Source organism: Vipera ursinii (assembly GCF_947247035.1).
Source record: "Vipera ursinii genome assembly, chromosome: 1".
NCBI classification, from domain to species: domain Eukaryota; kingdom Metazoa; phylum Chordata; class Lepidosauria; order Squamata; family Viperidae; genus Vipera; species Vipera ursinii.
The window spans coordinates 158,105,406-158,127,027 of NC_139512.1; the positions used below are offsets into that span (position 1 = coordinate 158,105,406).

The 21,622-nt window shown below is 37.6% G+C and overlaps 1 protein-coding gene across 1 annotated transcript in view; it reads left to right on the top strand.

The window, feature by feature from the left end:
- Positions 1–19,501, top strand: part of ITGA6 (integrin subunit alpha 6) — a 66,353-nt gene extending 46,852 nt beyond the window's left edge. The window contains exons 13-26 of the mRNA XM_083351834.1: positions 1,280–1,438; positions 2,404–2,519; positions 2,610–2,799; positions 3,349–3,432; positions 4,713–4,792; positions 4,953–5,030; positions 5,115–5,217; positions 6,686–6,859; positions 8,424–8,522; positions 9,845–9,955; positions 10,040–10,135; positions 10,863–10,988; positions 12,028–12,157; positions 15,925–19,501. Of these exons, the coding sequence (XP_083207960.1) occupies positions 1,280–1,438; positions 2,404–2,519; positions 2,610–2,799; positions 3,349–3,432; positions 4,713–4,792; positions 4,953–5,030; positions 5,115–5,217; positions 6,686–6,859; positions 8,424–8,522; positions 9,845–9,955; positions 10,040–10,135; positions 10,863–10,988; positions 12,028–12,135 (1,524 nt within the window). The 3' untranslated portion in view covers positions 12,136–12,157; positions 15,925–19,501. The remainder of the gene's footprint in view (positions 1–1,279; positions 1,439–2,403; positions 2,520–2,609; positions 2,800–3,348; positions 3,433–4,712; positions 4,793–4,952; positions 5,031–5,114; positions 5,218–6,685; positions 6,860–8,423; positions 8,523–9,844; positions 9,956–10,039; positions 10,136–10,862; positions 10,989–12,027; positions 12,158–15,924) is intronic.
- The last annotated feature ends 2,121 nt before the right edge of the window (positions 19,502–21,622 follow it).

Consider the following 21,622-nt stretch of genomic DNA (forward strand, 5'->3'; position numbering starts at 1 on the left):
TCTCTTTAACAAATGTCTTACTTAACAACATAAATTTTGAGCTTAATTGTGGTCGTAGGTCGGGGGCTGTACCTATACTACCAAAGGTGGTTGTCCCTCAAATTGGGCTTCTCTGAATGAAATGAAGTCATTCTGGCGAAGATGGATGAGATATTTCAGGATCAGAATGTTCCAGCCTTGAATTACTTTGTTGCATTTGCCATAGAACTCTACACATGTCATATTCTCCGCTGTACTGTTTATTAGCACTAGTCCTGCATATAATGGTCATCTTATACGTAGGTATCACCTCCTGGAAGAAGCTGCCACTATATGGTTCACATTTGCAGTTAAGATGAGGAGGGGGAGGAAGCTAAATAAAACAATGTTGGCTTCTATGTTTAACTTTAGTTGTCATGTAAGCCATTATATAATTTTAGGAGGCAGGCAATTCATTATATCTTACATAGTGTGTACCAGCTCTTTAAACAGGGAGCGCCTTCTCAGGGTGCCGCCGGTAAAAGACTGCTGGCGGATAACACCCAGGGGGAGGGCCTTCTCTGTGGGTGCACCTGCCCTTTGGAACCAGCTGCCCGTGGAGCTTAGGACTGCCCCCGACCTTCGCTCATTTCGCCAGGACCTGAAGACCTGGCTCTTTCAGCTTTCCGGCCCAGGCTGAGAGTTTTAATTGGGGTTTTTATATTTCTACTTCAGGGATTGAATTTTTTTTGTTTTTTAATTTTTGTATTGATGTTTTAAACACCTTGTAAACCGCCCTGAGTTCTACAGGAAAAGGGCGGTATATAAATCTAATAAAATCTAAATCTAAAATCTAAAACTGAGGTGGGGATGTCTTTACTTTAGACAAGCAGCCTACATCTTTAAAATGTCATTTGCATTTCTGGCATTGGAAATATTTAATTGATCTAGATGGTGCCCACCCTGATGATATACAGGATTTTTTAAAAAAAGAATCTGGTGATTCTCTCAAGCTTTGGGTTAAAGTGGAGAAGGAACACAAACTGGACAAGTATATGCCATTCATCTTTGTATATGTTTATTTTGTATTTGTTGGGCCATCCAACTTTTGTATTTTTATTTTAAAAACTTTTTAACTGAAGGACACCCAGAACCGTTGGAAGTTGTGTGGTCTATAACTTGCTTACTTGTTTGTATGTTGAATGAATGAATGAATAGCATTGTATTCCAGTTTTGTGGTAGCATGTATTAGTAGCTTTCAAATCAACCTACTTGGAATGAATTGCATATATTAATCGGAACTTCCTCTCTTATTTCTTAGGAAAAAATCAAAGATAAATTGCGTCCAATTCGTGTATCTCTTAGCATTGCAATTCATAATCCTGAGACCTCTGTAAAACCCAGAAGAAGACAGGGAAGGTCACTGCCAGATCTTACCCCAATTCTGGATGCCAGTGAGCCCAAAACTGTGCACTCAGAGGTAGGTTATTTGTGAATCTTTATGCTAGACATCTATAAGAGTCTCATTATGCTATATCACGCTTAGAAAATCTATTAAAAAAAGGAAATACTATCTCAAAAACATTTGCCACTTCAGTCATTGCCAGTATGTTATTTTGTCAAGAAAAGGTTGCAAGCATTGGGAATTAAAGGTAGACCCTCCTTCCCTTGTTGGAGATGATAAAATGGCACATTAAATTATGTTCCTCTTCTCACAGCCTGATGCCTCTCTAGCCTCATTCCCATAATTTTGTACTGTTGTACTCTGCTAAGAGTTGGGAAACACCCATCCCTGACCTTGAATTGCTGATACAAGGCAGCCCCCTTGGTCCTAATGAATGGAATGTTGACTTCTTACTACTGTGAGTTGTTGATGGGCTAGATTAGAGATCTCCAAACTTGGCAAGTTTAAGACTTGTGGACTTCAACTGCTAGAATTCCTCAGCCAGCCATGCTGGCAGGGGAATTCTGGGAGTTGAAGCTCACTAGTCTTAAAATTGCCCAGTTTGGAGACCCAGGTCTTGAGAATAATGTTCATGACAAATTGCCACCATTGATTCACCTGTCTTGTTCCTGGATGTAAACATTAATGAAATAAAGTACTAATAGGGAAGAGGGCCTTATCCCGTCCTGGTAGAGTAGCAAAGGCACTCACTTGTGGAAATGGAAAAAAAAAAGGATAGGAAGAACTGAAGGTAGCTTTCTGTGAATGCAACGCAACGTGATGGGAGTGATAGATGGTATAAAAATTTAATTAAATAAATAAATAAATAAATATGATGTTTTCTTATTTATGGTTGCAAATAATGAGACACCTGACTGCTGCTCATATTAGTATGTGATGTATATAAAATAAAGCAGGTTAGTACAACCTCCTTGCCCTTTTTGTTGTTGTTGTTACAGTGTTATTTGAAATCAAACCGTTGAACTTGTATTCTTTCTTAGGTGCAGTTTCTGAAAGAAGGCTGTGGATCAGACAACATATGCCACAGCAATTTGAAGATGCATTACAGATTTTGCACCAAAGAGGGAAGTGAGGACAGATTTGCCTATTTCCCCATGTAAGTCTACGGAAGGAATTTGCAAGAATGTGGCCCTAACACTTTTACCCTCCAGTTCCCAGTGATTCAATTTCTCATTGTTTTCTCCAGGGAAAACAATGTTCCAATGCTTGTTCTCAAGGACCAGAAAGACATCGCCCTTGAAATCACAGTGACGAACAATCCTTCCAGTGCCATGCACCCCCTGAAAGACGGCGAAGATGCTCACGAAGCGAGATTTGTCGCCACCTTTCCAGACAGCTTGACTTATTCTGCTTTCAGGGAGTGGAAGAGCTTTCCGGTAAATAATTCCACCAAATGATGGGGACGTTCAAAGATACTGTTGTTTCACTTAATTTTGGCTTGATGCACCTGTGTCATGGTTCCGACAGAGGACACTCTTCAAAGAACTTTGAGGCATCGTTTTCCTTAAAGAATCTTTATTCAAGTAGCGTAGCATGGGCACGTACATAGGCAAAGCCGAAATCTGAATTCCCCTCCCCTGCACACATAGGATCAAGGGCAATCCTCTCCTCTGATTAACAGTCATAAATCACATTCTCCAATTAGTTTGAAATGCAGGCTTTCCCTCCAGTTCTCCAACCCGCCACTTCTTATCATCTCTTATTTCAAAAAACCTTCTCACACTGCTACAATATTGTTATGTCTAATTAACTCCCATACACATTCCTCCTCCTCCCCACCCCCCAGTATCATCTAATTCTATCTCCAATAGTAAAATATAAGAAGGGAAATAGCTGCATTTCCATATGTTGTCAAAGCAAGAACATCCGATGTTAGCAGTGTTGACAACCTGTTTTTTTTAAAATTATTATTATTATTAATTCAGGAAAAACTCCTCTCCTGTGGTGCTAATCCAAATGGTTCTCAAGTGGAGTGTGAACTTGGAAATCCTTTCAAAAGGAATTCTACTGTAAGTATGGCTTCTTTTATCTCAGAGAATGGGGTGACTGAATATCAGGCTGCCCTACATAACTCTGATTGCTGAAACACAGGTAGTCCTTGACTTATGACCATAATTAAGACAGACTTTCCATTACTAAGCCAGGCAGTTGTTAAGTGAGTCATGCTTCTTTTTGCCACGTGAATAACTCTAGTTGTTAAGTGAATCATGTGGTTGTTAAGCAGATCTTGCTTCCCTCATTGACTTGACTTGTCAGAAGCTCCCTGGTCACAGATGACATTCCCAGAACCCTGTGATGTGGCAGCCATCGTAAATACAGGTTGGTTGCCAAGTACCTGAAGTTTGATTGACATGACTGTGGGATGCTGCGATGGTCGTAAATGTGAGAACTGGTCGTAATTCAGTTTTTTCAGTGCCACCGTAACTGAATGCTCATTAAATGAATGGCTGTAACTCAAGAATTACCTGCATAATATCCCCTCATGGAAAAATGACTTGAGTTTAAAATAGCAAGAGCACTTAGACTTATATACCGCTTCATAGTGCTTTACAGCCCGCTCCAAACGGTGTACAGAGTCAGCATATTTTCCCCCCAACCATCTGGGTCCTCATTTTACCAATCTTGGAAGGATGGAAGGCTGAGTCAACCTTGAGCCAGTCAGGATCGAACTGCCAAACTGCTGGCAGCCGGCAATCAGCAGAATTAGCCTGCAGTACTGCATTTTAACCACCGCGGCACTTAAAGTAGGTGGTACATTAATTAAAGTAGAACCATATTTATCTGTGTGATAAAAGATATCAGAAATTAAGCAAAGCAGCTACTCCTTATTTCTTATGCATGGCAGAAGTCGTAACAATAATATTAAAAGGGAAGGCGCATGTTTCAGCAAAAAATGAAGATCAGGGGAGTGTACGTATTTTTGTATTTTTTATATATCTGCCCTGTTCACCGCCCTGAGTCCTTCGGGAGAAGGGCGGTATATAAATAAAATTATTATTATTATTATTATTATTATTATTATTATTATTATTATTATTATTATTAATTATTATTATTATTATTATTATTATTATTATTAAAAGGCTAGAAATGATATAATGCTTGCTGTAAAATTTATCACTAAAACATTGGCTTTAGTAAATTTCCGTAACAAAGAAGACGCTGCTGCCAGTACATCTGTTATGTCTCTCTGATTTTAATCAATCCCAGCAAATAAACCAGTTGTGGCATATATAAGATTTATGCCCGCAATATAGTGTAACCAGTCTTTTTATTTCTTTTTTTTTAGGTTACATTTTATGTGATTTTAAGCACAACCAAGGTTAACGTTGATACGAAAGAGCTGGATATCAATTTGAAACTGGAAACGTAAGATCTTTTTTTAAAAAAACTGTATTCATCATGTTTCCTACTTTGTTTTTAATATTTTGATATGGCCATGAATAGGTTGTGAACGGATCTGCATTATAACATGAACATAATTAACTATTCCTTGAAAGTATCCTTTTGTTTCCTTTTTTTGTTGCAGGACAAGCAATCAGACTAATTTGAAACCAATTACCGCGAAAGCTAAGGTTGTTATTGAACTGCTTTTATCACTTACAGGGTAGGTGACCTTTACAAATCAGTGGCAGAAATGGTCCCTTTTAAAGGTCACTTTCATATATATTTGCTTTTTTTTTTACAACAGGGTTGCTAAGCCTTCCCAAGTGTATTTTGGAGGTAATATCATTGGGGAAAGTGCAATGAAATCTGAAGATAATATTGGTAGTTTAATTGAATATGAGTTCAGGGTAAGTTGGCGTGCGTGGAAAAAAAAAGGTTATTTCCTTTTTTTGGTGATCAAATAAACTTGAAAGTTCACATGTAGTCTTGCCTTTCTATCTCAATGGCACTTTTTCAAAGACCCATCACTAGGGAGAATTTGGCCTTTGCTTTTCTGACCAAGAGCAAAGCACAGATGTTCAACCAGTAAAGTTGGGTGCTTAAAAATAGAGATAAAATAAGGTACTCAGAACCGTTGCATTTTATATTCAAACTATTTCACATCTTGTAGATTTACCATTAAATGCATATTCCTGAGAAATATTTGAAGGGGGAGGGATGAGGGAAAGTCTTAAACTGTATAGTGATTAAAACATAATATCTGCTAGTATTAAAAATGCTATGTTTATTTTTAATTAATAATAATCTCTTCATAGGTGGGTGGTTCTTGATATGTTCCTAGGTACTTCTAATTAATTGCATTTACCCAGAACATTTGTATCTGAAAGCAAATTTCCATCTTTACGGAGTGTATCAACACTGCATCCAATCTATTTAATTTGGTAGTATTCACATGCCGTTAAAGAGAAAAGAAAGAGAAGCAAAGAAAGAATCTTGAGTGAGATGACAGCTCATTCCATAGTAAATATTGTGGGAATGTAGTGACTTAGATTTTAAATTCCCATGAGAATGAGACAATGAGACAGAGACAATGAGATAATGAGACAGGAAAGACATTTTATTTTTCCTTTTGGTCCATGGTATGTTGCAATAAACCTGCTCCACACAATTGTGGGACTTAAGAAAATGGAGTGGGGAGTGACATAAAGAGTTATAGGAAGTTCACTTCCAAGCTAACAATGTTTATCAGCCATAAGAATCACTAGAAATACTAATTTCAGATGTTCCTAGTCCCTAGGACTCACCTGCCCTCAAGCTGCTTATATGAAACATAATGGTTTTTAAAACCATACATTCAAGGGATTTTAATTCTATTAGATTTTTCCCAAAATTAAAGATGCAAGCAAAATAAATTATAATATTATAATATTAATATTAATATAATATAATATAATATAATATAATATAATATAATATAATATAATATAATATAATATAATATAATATAATATAATATAATATATTAATATTAATAATATAATATAATATAATATAATATAATATAATATAATATAATATAATATAATAAATATAATATAATATAATATAATATAATATAATATAATATAATATAATATAATATAATATAATATAATATAATATAATATAATTATATTGGAAGTTGAGCAACCTTCTTCAACCTGACCTAGACGTTTGGAAAAGTTTATATGAAGAAGGTTATATTGCCATAATAAGCAAAAGGGAAACAGATTCGTAGTAAATTGGAATATTTGCATTTATTTTACACGATAGTTTTTTTTAAAGGATGTATCAGCTAATTAATATGAGTAAATGCATGTATTTTATTCCTGACAGATCACGAACTTAGGTAAACCACTGAAATCATTTGGTACAGCTTTCTTGGAAATTATGTGGCCAAAAGAACTGAAAGGAGGAAAGTGGTTGCTATATTTGGTTTCCATTCATTCGAAGGAATTAGGGGAATTACAGTGTACTCCTCAAAATGAAATAAACCCTTTGAACGTTCAGGTAAATGAGTGCAACTGCATATTTTTCAATTAAAATGGCTGTTCTGTGGCATTTATAAGGGATTGGTGATCGAGTTGGCTCGATCTTGGCTTCTTGAACAAAGAATGAAACATCTGAGGATCTTTGCCTGTTTCCTTGGCCTGCTATTTTGGCAATATCCTGCTGATATTTCACAATTGGAATGTATGAAAAAATATTTTCTTTTTTGGGTGATCAAATAAACTTGAAATTTCACACGTAGTCTTGCCTTTGTATCTCAATGGCAAGAATGAGCTAGTTTGGTCTAGTGCAGGGGTGTCAAACTGCCAGCCCACGGGCCGGACGCATCATCCGGAAGCCGCACCCACCCCATTGCCGGCAATGGCAAAAAGGCTCCGATACATTGCGCGACGTCACGTGATGTCACGAGTTTGACATGTCTGCTCTAGTGGTTAAGGCACTAGATTAGAAAGTGGGAGACATGAGTTCTAGTCCCGCCTTAGCCAACAAAGCCAGCTGGGTGACCTTGGGCCAATCACTCTCTCAGTCCAACCCACCTCAGAGGTTTGTTATTAAGGTGAAAAGAGGAGGATGTATGTTGAATATATTCGCCACCTTGAGTTATTTGTAAAATAAAGGCAGGTTACAAATGAAAATAAATACATTTCTGGAATGCAGGAAAAGATAGCATATAGTATCTGTGTGAATGAGAAATGGAGAATATGAGTAGAAAAGTTTTCCTTCCTTTCTCTTGAGGAAGACCCTCCCTGTACATAAATAACTTGTGGAATTTTCATACTCCTTGCTTTATAAATTCTGTATGCATGCCATTAAGCAGCCTCTATTCCAGACATGTCAAACACAAGGCCCGGGGGGGGGGATCCGGCCTACGAAGTGGTTTCATGTGACCCGCAAAGCCATCCTGGAAACAGTGAGGGAACGGCCCCCACTGCCTTGGCCCAGAGACCCTCCTTCTGCCAGAGACCCTCAGATCTGTCCCACTCCTGCCCAGGCCCCCATAGGCACCCTTGATGCGAACGATGTAGAGCTGGCCACGCCCACCCAGTAGGCCATACACACTCTAGCCATGCCTACCTAGTAGGCCACGCCCACCCTGGCCACACCCACCCGGCCCCCTGAGGGCAACCGCAATGCTGATGCGGCCCTCAATGAAATTGAGTTTTGACACCCAACAGGTTCCTACTTTTGTGGCAAGTAAACCTACATCACCATATTTATATGCTACCAGTGTAGTTATTTCCTCTTTGGTCCCAGTGGGCCTACGGCAGAGTTTGCTGGGCTCTCCATAACCCAGGAGGATAGAGCTACCTGAAAGCATGTGTCCCATGAATGAAATAGCATGATACCTTTTTTTTGTCACTTACCCTGCCTTACCATTCCCAATAAAACCTATAAAGACTTTTGAAAAATATATTGGAATGGAAACTTAATAAATGCTTGTGAACTTGGTTACAGAATTCAATAGTGAAATCTGCCTTAAATGGTTGTTTTTGTTTGTTTGTTTTTAAATTATTTGCAGCATGCTTTATGTTAACTATTTTTGCACGTCTGTTCATATTTCTAGCGGTCTCAAAATTCACGGATAAAACGTGAAGTTGCAGAGAAGCAGATAGAGGGTAGCAAAAGCTTTTCTTTGTTTACAGAAAGAAAATATAAGACATTGGTAAGTACCTATTTAACCAGTGACAAATTGCCTTGTCAACTTCCCCCTCAATATTTATTTCGGGAACCAGAAATAAGGCATGTGTCCAAAATAACAGGAACTCCACACTTGTTTTGTTTCTTTCAGATTTCAAACTCCACTAAATGCAGCCTATTGTCAACTACACCTATTAAGCTACACTTAACACATTTAAAACTTCTATATTTAAAATTTCCAAATACCCAGAAGAGTTTGCAGGCATCTTAAAAGTGCATAATTTCATGGTGGCATAATTTTTCGCAGACTAGTAAATAGAGTGTCAGATTAAGGATTGATAGAAAACTAAACCCTAGTCAGTGACAACTTGAAACATAAGAAAGCATGTAAAGGCTACCTATAGCCATTTGGAGAGAGTGAGTTTGATGTAATGGTTAAAGTCACTGGGCTATAAGCCAGGCAACTGTGAGTTCTAGTCTTGCCTTAGGTGTGAAGTCAACTGGGTGACCTTGGGCCAGTCACTTTTGCTCAGCTCTCAGAAGGCATCAAGGGCAAACCACTTCCAAAAATCTTGCTAAGAAAACTGCAGGGACCTATCCTGACAGTTGCCAGGAGTCAAGACTGACTCAAAGAGATGAAAATAAATAAGCCATTTTTTTAAAAAAAAGGATGAAAGATAGTAAGACGTAGAAATATGCTTTATGAAAATACCACCACCACCACCCCAGCCTCCTTCATGTACAACTATATACACATTTAGTGAATTTATTCTTTAGTGAAGTTAATGAAAGTAGGGCTTTATCCAACCAGGTGATTAGAACAGTAGCACTGAAATAAACTTCCAAGGCTACAATCCCTTAGTTCTAATGAATCCAAGTGATTCCAAGAAACTGAGTGATTTTCCTATGCCTCCTTATTGCGAGCATGGAATTTCCTGCTATTCTTGCCTCTTTGATGCCAGTCGTCTTCAAGGTTGGGCAAAATGGGATGTGCAAAAACAGAATGAAAACAGCTTGGATCCAGTATTCCTGTTCCTCACATTCCCGAGCAACAGCAAACTATGCCATCCACGAACACCCGTAGTGAATTTCTCATTCAGTGGAGTCCATGCCTAGTGGACCATAAGAAACTCAATAAAGAAAATAAGATAAAAAGCTTCTCTCTTTTCCTCATACAGATGTCCTCCTCCCTCTCTCTTAGGATTACTCTGTAAATGTTTTTCCATTTGTTTTGGGGGGGGAAAATCTTGCTGGGTCATAGGACTACAGGAACCTTGCAAAAAAAAAATGCCGTATATCTGCTTTTGAGTTGTTGTTTTTTGAAAGCTTTCTGTGTATTACTTGCAGGGATGCAACGAAGAGGCAAACTGCGTCAACGTAACATGTTCCTTGCAAGGCCTAGACAGTAAAGCCATAGTAGTACTGCGCTCAAGGTTGTGGAACAGCACATTCCTAGAGGTAGTTTCCATAAACTTATCTTATACACATTTGAACTGAGTTCTTGTATTTATTCTAAAGAAAGTTTCTTTTACTACTCTATAGGAATTCTATAAAATGAACTATCTAGACATTCCTGTTAAAGCTAGAATTGGCATTTCTGCTGCAGATAACGTCAAGCTGGCAAATGAAGCTACGAATGTGAGTCTGCAATATTTCTCTACTTATGGCTGTCATAAGAGTGAATCATTGACTGTAATTCCTTCCTTCCTCCCTCCGTCCCTCCCTCCCTCCCTCCTTCCCTCGGTCAATAATTTCTAAATGTTAATTATTCTTTTTCCTTAAATAGCATTTAGAAATTCCAGAGCTGGTTCCCAAAGAATCTCTCTAATACTGTTTAGGGGAGGCAAATGATCATGCATTGTTGTTCTGAATTAGTAAAAATGTAGTGAGCAATCTCAAAATCTCTGCTGTGATCGTTGGCTCAACTTTCATAGACCCATCCTCAGATCACCATTCTTTCTCTGGAAGTCCTGAAATTTCTTCCTCTTCATGTTTTTCTCTGCTGTGACAGTGTTTAATACCTTTCAAAGCTGAGCACATATGGATTCTAAGAAGAATGTGCAGATTTCAAAAAAAACACATCTGGGGAAAGAGGAGCTTTTCTAGTTTACGATGTTATTGATAAATAATTTGAAAATAGTTTTGCACTGAAATACTTTGTAATTCAAGGGGAGCCTTCCTCTACTTGAATATACGATTATAATTCTTAGCAGGGTCAAGAACCCAACTTCCTAAGTATAATGGAATGAGGAATCCAACACGTATAAAAATAACAAAGTGGACCAAAAAATTGGAGTGCTTCAGTATAGATGTAGAATTAATACTTTTCTCTGTGTAATGATATCTTTTTCTGCTTCTTTTGTAGGTACGAGTTACTGTCTTTCCTGCAAAAACGGTAGCTTTATATAAAGGAGTTCCATGGTGGATCATCTTGGTTGCTATTCTCGCTGGGTTATTAATGCTTGCTTTGTTGGTGTTCTTATTGTGGAAGGTGAGTATTTTATCAGCATGCTTGTTCATACTTAATCACACATTATTTGAAATGTGCAGAGAACTTTTTTTTGGGGGGGGGGTTTCTCCAATAAAAGGAAGTGTTTAGCTAGATTAGCATATTTGTATATTTATAAAGGCTCAAATGTGAATTTCTGAAATTCTGAAAATTTGAATTTCTTTTAGAAGTTATTGCTGTTGAGACCATACCCAGGCAATGGATTCCATTTTATATATGTTAACTTTAGATATAATGTTTCCAATATTTTTTCCATGTGAAAACAAATGTCCCACAACTATATGGGGACTCTCTAGATAACTCCACATTTCTTTTTCCACCACTACCGAGCATGTATGCTGATGCACATGTCATGATGTAGGGAAAGGGCATATTCTTGTCCCTTCTGTACCTCCACACCTTGCTCCATCTTATTCTTCAATTCTATATACATTTGCTTGAACTGAGTTGCATTTCATTTTGTCCAGAGATGAATAGGATTGCTGTGCTAATGCTGTTCAAATTAATCAGGATCTGGGTTTTAAAATTCATTGAAGAAATAGGATACTAAGTTCTTTGGGCATCTTTTATACATGGGCACAGTCAAAAAGCTTTTTATCAAGTAATTTTGAACACTGAATCAATGCTACATTTATTCACGTTTCACTTAATACTTGTCTGTAAGATCAAGATCTGTTTTTTTGTTGTTGTTTTTTTTGCAGAAAAATAGTTGTTGCCTCTTTAGGGAGCAAACGTGTCCTGATTGCTCTGACAAACATAAATTTATTTCACATCCTCAAAATAATGATTAAAAAGGCTTGCCTGTCTATTGACAGCTCAGGGTTCATAACTGAAATATTAGAGCATGCAACAAAGAAGTTATCTGTAAGGGAAAAATTATAACCAGAAACCTATTGTAGTTATTTTACAAGACAGATTTTTAACATACGGGTACCGAACAGTCGAGTTATTTCAATTTTTTTCCTTTTTCTTTTTTGCACATTAGTCCCTAATATTAACCAAGTGCCTTGCTTCCTTGTAGTGTGGTTTCTTCAAGAGAGATAAGAAAGATCATTTTGATGCCACATATCACAAGGCTGAGATCCATGCTCAGCCATCTGATAAAGAGAGGCTTACTTCCGATGCATAGTAATGATCCACTTCTGTAATTGGTAATTGCTTTTTGAATTTATTAGCTGCAGGTTGGTTGCGGTGGCTAATGACTCAAAGCTTGCTGCATTTGTTCTGCTGGTTGCCTCGTTTCAAAATATCAAAACTCTTTTTAATGCTTGCTTACATTCCTTAGAATAATCTTTCTCGGTGCACGAATATGCCAATCCTTCTGTCAGTTGTTTTATTTTTTTAACTACTGCTTACTTATGCATTTCCCCTTCCACTCTGGGGACTTTCTGCTGAGGGTCGGCGTCCCAGTCCTAAATATGCTGGCACACAGTCCAGGAGACTAAACACATCTCTGGAACCTTCTTCTGATTTTTCCCCCTATGAAATAAGGAGGAAAGTCCTCTATTAAGCCAAACTGGTGGCTTTCAAAGAATGTTGGCTCAGTTCCTCGAGAAGTTGGGAAACTCAGGCAAGCTTTTCAAGGAAAAACAACGTCAGCAGCTAATGTCCAAGCAAATCTCTGAAGACTGGTCTGTGACTCGAGTAAACTGTTGGTCCTTAGAGGAAGGGTTTTCAAATTTGGCCCTTTTATGACTTGTGGACTTCAACTCCCAGAATTCCTCAGCCAGCATGCTTGGCTGAGGAATTCTGGGGGTTGAAGTCCACAAGTCATAAAAGGGCCAAGCTTGAAGACCCCTGCCCTATAGTATATTGGGACTCTCTAATACAGCAGTCCCCAACCCTTTTTGGCATCAGAGACCGGTTTCATGGAATACAATTTTTCCACAGACTGTGTGTGTGTGTGTGGGGAAAAGTGTGCAACCTAGATCCTTCACAGTTTACAGTAGAGTTCAATGTGCGGCCTGGTTGCTAATAGGCCATGGACTGGTATTGGTCCATGGCCTGGGGGCTGGGGACATCTTCTTTAGCAGACCTTTGGTGGTAGGAGGAAAGCACTTTCCCAGAATGAAAGTGCTCAGCTAAATTGTCATTTCCTAGCAAACAACCAGACACCCGGTAACTCCATCTGCCTTACCTAATAACAGCATGCTCATACTTAGGGTGGAAATAGTCTTTGAGTCTCATTATACCTATTTGTGTGAACACTTAGCTCTTAAAAGATAAAACAGCACACAAATATCTGAATGTGAAGGTTGAGGTTATAACTTTAAACCATAACTCTATTAAGTGGATTCCATGTAATGAATTCAAACCTATCTGGGCAGTCTTTCCAACATTTAGATGAAAGCATATGAAAAGGAGGCCATATAGATACTGTATAATAAACAAAAATAATAATAAATATTAGGAAAGAAAAATACATATTACCATTAAACTATTTATTAACATTTTCTATGTTGACTTGTGAAGGGACCACAATCCAATCCAATAGTTAATAAAATCCTAATTTAATGGAGCTTTTCTGATATTATATATAGAACTGTTATAACTAGGTTATAACTATGTCTACCTCCAGATTTAAGCATCTGTATTTAAAGATTTAACAACTGTCCATAATTGTGAATCAGTGATGCTTCAGTAAGATATGGACTGTGTTTTGAAATGCAAGACATATTTTTACTTTTTTACTGAGCAGGTAATAGCTTTATTAACACAAGCGCATGCCAAAAGCCTTTACTGCTGTGGTTGCTCTTTCCAATATAGGGCAATTCTCATTTCTCGGTTTTTACGAAAGCTTACTACAGAAATTTCCATTTTAGATTATCTGTACTTGGATCTGCATTTCTTTCTCTAAAGCCTGCCTATTGCATGCTGGCTAATGTTGTGTATACCTTGAATGCATAGATGTAAATGTCCATTGCACTTGTTGGATTGCCGAAATGACCAGTTTAATTTTGCTGCTTTATGTCTAAAGAAGCCGAAATGTTCCAATTAGGAAGACTTCTCAGACTGATCAAAATTTATTTCTCTGACCAAGTCTTTGCTACAACAGTTATACAGTAAAATGCCAAGTATGGGTTAGAAATACAGATTGTATGTTGACCAAATGGGCTGAAGGGCAGGAGAAACGTTGTGAATTTTAAAGAATTAACATGACACACACACACACCCCCAAAAAAAACCTTACAACATCCCCTGGTGATAGTCTGAAAAATAAGCATCCTTTTGAGTAGTTATTGATCCAGGCCAGAGAACAGGTGTTTGCTATACGACCGATCCTCTGAAGATCTACTAGCCTTGTTGGCTGATGTTTCTTGTACATAGGGTGAAAGAGCCCGTGGACCTTGTTAGTAGAAGGTAACATGATTCATTGTAATTTTAATAATCATAAAAGTACGGAAGAATCAGAGAGGATGGAAACTGGAATTGCTGATTACAAATATTGGAAAATATGTGAGTAAACACAGGTGCTCTGCTAGATAAGTGGAGACCTGCATGAGGTTCCCTCTGAGGTAATCAAGGCAATGCTGCCTCTTTTCCTCTCAGAACCGAGCCCCATGGCAGTATCCTTCCCTATCCAAGCATTCATGGGTTCCTCAGGCAACTGTAATATCCCAAACAAAGCTCCATAACAATCCCCGTGTCCTTGGAAATTTACAAGGTAACAGGGAGGCAATGGTGTAACTTGCTGCAAAGAAAATGCTGCAACATTCCTGAACTGCATTTCTTTCAGCCCAAATTCTTTGCATGATAAGGGGAAAAAGAAAGCCTAGATCCATGGTGGCGAGCCTATGGCACGTGTGCCACAGGTGACACACAGAGTGCTCTCTGTGGGCATGTGTGCCATCGCCCCAGTCCTAGGCCTTCAGCTGGGTTTTATAAAACCTTTTCAGTTTAGGCCACCGCCGCCATGTGCAAAAAAAAAAAGGTTCAATCAATCAATTTCAACTTCTTGCAGGGGAAAAAAAAGATCTCGCAGAGTTGGAATTGATTGATTGAACTTTTTAGTCCCACCCAGTCTGCTATTCCCACCGCAGCCACGCCCACCCAATTGGCCACACCCACCCAATGGGCCACGCCCACCTGGCACCCAAGGATACATAAGTGGATTTTGGGTTGCAGTTTGGGCACTTGGTCTCTAAAAGGTTCACCATCACTGGCCTAGAACTAGAGATGGGCTGGTATTTATGTTCATTCATGCCAAGAACAACACTATGAGCAGCACAAATTGGATGGCTCTGTTATTCTCCCCATCTTTCTCCAGTGTCTCTGCCCCCTTAAAATAATGTTTTGGGATATGAGGAGATGGGAGCTACCCGAATGATACTTTTATGTGTACCTAAAACCTTAAAATTAACTTTGAGCTTGACCCAAGTTCTGGCAGGTTGTCTGGGGTCTAGATTTTGGTATTTGGCTATGGTGCATTCTGATGCCAGGCCTACATAATTTTGACCTCTAGTCTCCATAAACCATACATTCAGAGGAATAGATTCCCAAAGGCATGGGTTATTGGATATATATCAGGAAGTGAATGATCGATTTTTATACTTTTACTCAGCCAGGTAAATTATGTATGGTTCTATACTATGGTCTATGCAAGGTTCGATATATTTGGGCTGGCCTTTAATTTTAACATTGGATCTCCCAAAAATATTACTAGGCTGACTACAAACAGAATTTACTTTTGTAAAATAAAATTTGAGATTGCAATCTTTTAGTGAGACGTTTTCTATATCCAGGACATCTGGTGCTGTATTTGTCCCTCTCTTTAAAGGTACGCTCTGTGGCAATATATTTCTTCAAGACAGAGATAAGGGGGATTTTAGTGCAGCATATCTGGGGGGCTCCAGGTTGGGGAAGACCACACTTGTTTAATAACATCGAGCATTGTGACATTTTCTCTCCCTTCCTATAGTGCGGGTTCTTCCGGCGTTCCAGGTACGATGACAGCATCCCCCGCTACCATGCTGTAAGAATTCGGAAGGAAGAAAGGCAGATTAAAGATGGAAAAACTAAAGAGAACCATGCAAAAAAACAGTGGGTCACAAAATGGAATGGAAATGAAAGTTATTCCTAGGGATCCCAGCTAAAATCCCAGATTGGATGGATTTTAAATGTCTTTGAGCAACACGATGGATGCAAGTGGGGGACCTGTTTGTTTTATGATTTCTATTTTGATATCAAAGTTGTTACAGATCTAAATTTTAAGACTCCCTAAACCCGCTTCTTGCATTAACTAATCTCTAGTATTTTGGGGGGGGGAAATTCGTTAAAATCCAAATTAGCAGCCCAGAAAGGGATAGATTTACTCTCCTTTTGGTGAGATTGAGCTATATGAATTTTTCCCAGGTAGTGGATTTTTTTTGCTTCCACCTTGAGACTCCCCTTGGGCTGAGAAAAAAATTAATGAAACTGGCTGCGTGGGCAAGGACATCTGGCCACAGTCTAAAGGAGAAGGGAAGCAACCTGAGTTGTGTGGTTTGTTAGAATGCTCTTGGCAAAATTTGACTGAACTGCACAATTACTTGTTATTTCCAAAGTCTGAATTACATGTTAGGTCAAGCCTTAAAATTGTTTCTTTGATCCCACTCTCTTGCATTGCTGGAACTTCTCTCACCAGATGTAAGATAGCAAGATAATTTTCCTAACAACGAATGGTTCAGTATATTTGTCTTCACTATTTAAATATCAGAAGAGAATACTAGTATTTTGTCAGGAAAATTATATGGAAGTCCAAGTGAGATACAAAATAACGTAAACCATAATTCTTTCTCATTTGTGGATAGTCACTTGATTTTCTTGTCAATGAATGCTTAAAATAAAAATGGGGGTTTCAGACTTGCCTGCCCATTATGACGTTGAGATTTTCTCCTATCTCCCAGCCCGGAATATGTTTACTTTAATCCCACTAATTTCATGGCTGATTGATGATTATTCAGAAGTGAGAGATATGGACATATGGACAGAAGTTAATAATTTACATTAATAGGATAAAACCGTGACATTAAGAACTGGTTCTAACCTCAGGAAGATTAACTTGTAGTATGTAACTCTGTTCAGTTTTAGGAACTGCAGTGTTTGGATTTTTTTTTATTTTTTATTTTTGCTTTTAAGAGGTAAATTGCTGGAAAAAGTGCATATTAAGGGAAGTAAATATTTGCTAATATTTATAACTTTGGGGGTTTTTTGTTTGCAGTAGATATCTATGAAATAGTGAATGGTTCTGGATCTAGACTTAGTTGCATTTTGATCCTGTTTGAAACAATGGGATCTAACTGCAACTAATTTCATCTGGATCCAACTTTATATTGACAAATTGATGCAATGATGTATGGCTGAATTTCTAAAGGAAAAGAATTATCTTATAATCATGTTCTCCTAAAAGTCTTCTTGTCTAGAAAGAGTATTTTATGTTTCTGAGAAGGGAGTCCTTGGCGTTCTGAAGCTATTTTAAAGGCACTGTTTACCCTGATTATTGTACTAATACAGTGTACAGAAAAGAGTTTATCAGTCCCGCCATTACACACAGTAATATGGACATGTGTTTTTCGGGTAAATTTGTGGTCTCTAAATCTGCTAATTCCGTGTTCTAAGACTAGTGTGTGAGCACTAGGTTTTAAAAAAACAATTTTTAATGTGCAATAGGTCAAGTTTTAGTAATGTTTTAAAAATTAGCATTGCTGAATGTCACTTACACCAAATATATACAGATTTTCCAGTGACGATGTGTGTCGGGGCTAATAGAGCAGGGCACTTTCACCTCTGAAGACGGCCGCCACAATTGCTGACAAAGCATTAGGATACCGAAGAATTAGACCACATTCTATTAGCCCCAAAGCTCCTCCCCATTGGATTAACGCTGGTTATGAAAGCCTGCATTGATACATACATAGGTTTTGTCTTTTTAAAAGCTTGAATATTGGTTGTACTTTTTGTATATACTGTAAGTCATTCTTATATATTTATTTTTTACCATAAATCTTTGTCTTTGATGGTTAAGCCAAAGATTTTTAATTAGTGAGCAATAGCATATCAAGTTCAGTGAATAAAAGTGAACTTTTTTCCACCAAATGTGCCAATAACTTTTAAAATTCCAATGATTAGAATATTCTCAGAATCTCTTCTTTACACATTTCTAAATTATGTACTAGAGATGTATCTTCTAAGTAATTTGTGCGCTAATGCATACTTACAGATATTTATAGAAGTTTTATATGACTAACTTAATTAAAAATATAGCAAGTGCTCATTGGGAGTGGGGGAGGGACAGAGTTTTCTTTGTTCTGTATTTGGAACAAGGTTAAATAGTACAGAAGCTATAGCACTTGAACCAAAATATAAATTCACTAAATTAACTATGGTATTTTAATGGACGGGTTAAGGACTAGTGAGTAATTTCCTACATTCCTAAAATTTAAGAATCGTTCCATAGAAAATGCCATTTTAAACTTGTAATAAATGTAACTACAGTCTTATCATATCAAAATATTGGTACTGATTAAGTGTTATATACATATGCTAGCATTTACAGTATATGAAATACCAATGGTCCATCAGAAGATAGATTTTGGAACTATGCAATGCATGGCTTTGCAATTTAATTCCACGTAGGGTGTTCAGAGCGCATGGGACCAAACATCGCACTATTTGTAGCTTTATGAAAGTAGCCTTATCTTTTCCTGTGATCACTAGGCAGCTCCAGAAAATAGCTGTACAATTGTAGGAAAAATCGTAACAGCTTAGAGCTTTAGATGGATGCTGCATTTGTGGTCTTGTGTGCCCTGAAACGCTTTCTTGGAATCAAATCCGAAGCATAGCACAGCGCTGACAGATGTTATTTAACAACAAATAAAAACTATGCAAACCTGTAAGTGTATACCTTAAAGAAATAGGTATTATACATCTTGTGCTGTGTAGTACTTCAGTATAAAAATATGTTGGTTTGGTGCAGGATGATAGTTGGTTCCAAGGTTTGGTTTCTAGCTATTAATGTCAATTTCTATCATTCCACTTTTTATGGTTATCCAAATAACTTTTTGACCACACAATTTATACAGATTATTTTTCATAAAGCTTTTTTAACTTAAAAGGTATAAGCTCTTTTTTGAAGCCTCAGGTACAAATTTGGTGCCTGACATTAATCCACTAAATGCTGCTGTGGTGTCTCCTCCATCCATTTTATTTATATGTGGCCCATAAAAATAAATCTTAGGTATGATGGATAAATTTTATTTAAAACTCTATCTCTGTAATGGGCTTATTGAACCGAAAAAGTAACTAAACACTACTATAATTTTTCATTAAAACTAACGTTATTCTGGTGGTTTGTCAGGAAAAAATAAATATGTAGTCAATAAGTAAAAGTATCATCTTGAGTCACATCACTGGTATATATTTATTTTCCACATTAATTGTTACTAACATCTAATGTTGCATCATGCCTGAAAATTACCTGTGGATATGTCTAAATGTGTGAAATAAATTTTGTATGAAAACATTTTCTATGCTGGTATTAATTATGTATTACACAGTTACTTTAAATTTCTACATACTTAAGAGTTGTATCACATTTTTTTTAAATTCCCATTTATATCCCACCCTTCTCCGAAGACTCAGGGCGGCTTACAAGCTTAGCAGTAGCCTTCATTCTATGTATATGCCTGCTTATTAGGGCTTTCACACACACCCCAAGCGGCATTATTACAAAGTCAGCTTAATTGCCCCCAACAATCTGGGTCCTCATTTTACCTACCTCGGAAGGATGGAAGGCTGAGTCAACCTTGAGCCTGGTGGGATGCGAACCTGCACTAATTGCAGGCAGCTGGTGTTACTTAAGGAGGCATTAGCCCACTGCTCCACCAAGGCCTCTTTTTTGGTGTTTGCATGACTTCTTAAACCATAAACTCTATAGACTGGATTCACACAACAGTTCAGTTGAAAAGTGGCTGACTGGTTTATGGTTTAATTCTTAGGGCCAAACATGTTTGGATTGAGTAAATACAGAATAAATCCTCAATTTATCGTACCTTAGTTTAGCAGATTTCACAAGCAGCAGGCAGAATTTATTCACTATTATCTATGCACAAACAGTATTATGCATAAATCAAATCCCATTTGCAATTTTATAGCTTTTAACAATGATCTTTTTCCCTCCCGTAATCTGTTAAATCGACTGTTTGCTCTAACTCCCTCAACATACGCTCAACAAGTGAATTGGATAAAAGCTTGGGAGATTTAAAGCTAGCAAGCAAACTTTTGGTTTAAATTTAAATCCAGGAATTATGAGCAGTGGCAGATATACAAAGTAAAATTAAGACAGCAGAAGTAAATATGAGTATTTTAACTATAAAGAATAATTGGTTAAAATAAATTCTTATAAGCGGAATAAAACAAAATATGTAGGGATGGTTAAATTATGCTGGGATGGTTAACTATTTGAGCTTGGGAGGACTGCAGAAACTAAGATGTACGTGCTACCACCTGTTTCTGACATATTTACCCCACTGAACAAGTAAATTAGGAATCCAGCACTAAATTTCTTTCCAGCTGATTTATGGAGACAGCTCGGTTATTAGGCAGAATTACTTAAATCAGTAAACACTAGGGAAAAAGGTAAGTGGCAAGGCGTGGAAAGGGTTGTAAGATAGGAAGTTTGCCTTGTAAACTCCAAACAAGGTCCTTACTCATGGGCATAACAGAATGTTATCCTGTCATCTGACTGAAACAAGACTTGGTTATTAATTCAGCAGGCATTGTCTTTTGTTGGTCCCAATCAGTGCTTTTTTTGTAAACGAAAAAGGTGCCGGAACTCATACATTATTATTATTTTATTATTTATTAAATTTGTATACCGCCCTTCTCCCGAGGGACTCAGGGCGGTGAACAGGGCACATACAAATAGAAAATACAAAAATTAAAAGGAATTAAATAATCGCCCAGATAAAAACAATAACAGTATAAAAAACCCCATTAAAAACCCTAACATCCCCCATCAGGTCAGGCCAGCTTGTTCAAATAAATGGGTCATCAGACCGCGTCGGAAGGAGCGAAGGTCCGGTGCCGTCCGGAGCTCGACCGGCAGCTGGTTCCATAAAGCCGGAGCGCCCACAGAGGAGGCCCTCTCTGTGGGAACGCACAGGGTAAGTAAAATATGTTTTATAGCAACATAGTTTAAATACATGTCATACAATCTGCCTTGCCTACCCTACAAGGTTCCATCCAAAAAAGGTGCCGGAACTCCGTTCTGAGCGTTCTATGAGGAAAAAAGCCCTGGTCCCAATTATTCAAGGCATACATAACTCAAATGTATTTAAACTATGTTGCTATAAAGCATATTTTACTTACCAAACTAAAGCTATTACACAATAAGTTACTTTATAGCATTTTGATTCCAGAACTTTAAAACTTTTCATTTTATCCATTAATTTTAAAAAGGCCCCAAACCCTTTAACTACCACTAGCAAAAGAAGAAATCAAGTCCTAACTAAATGTGGCATTGTGATATACATAACTATTGCATGCCTCCTGGTTGTGGGTACTTGCTAAAATTAACTGAAACCCTATTAACCCTGAGAGATTTCAACAGGATTTCTTTCTCATACTTCAAAGTCCTG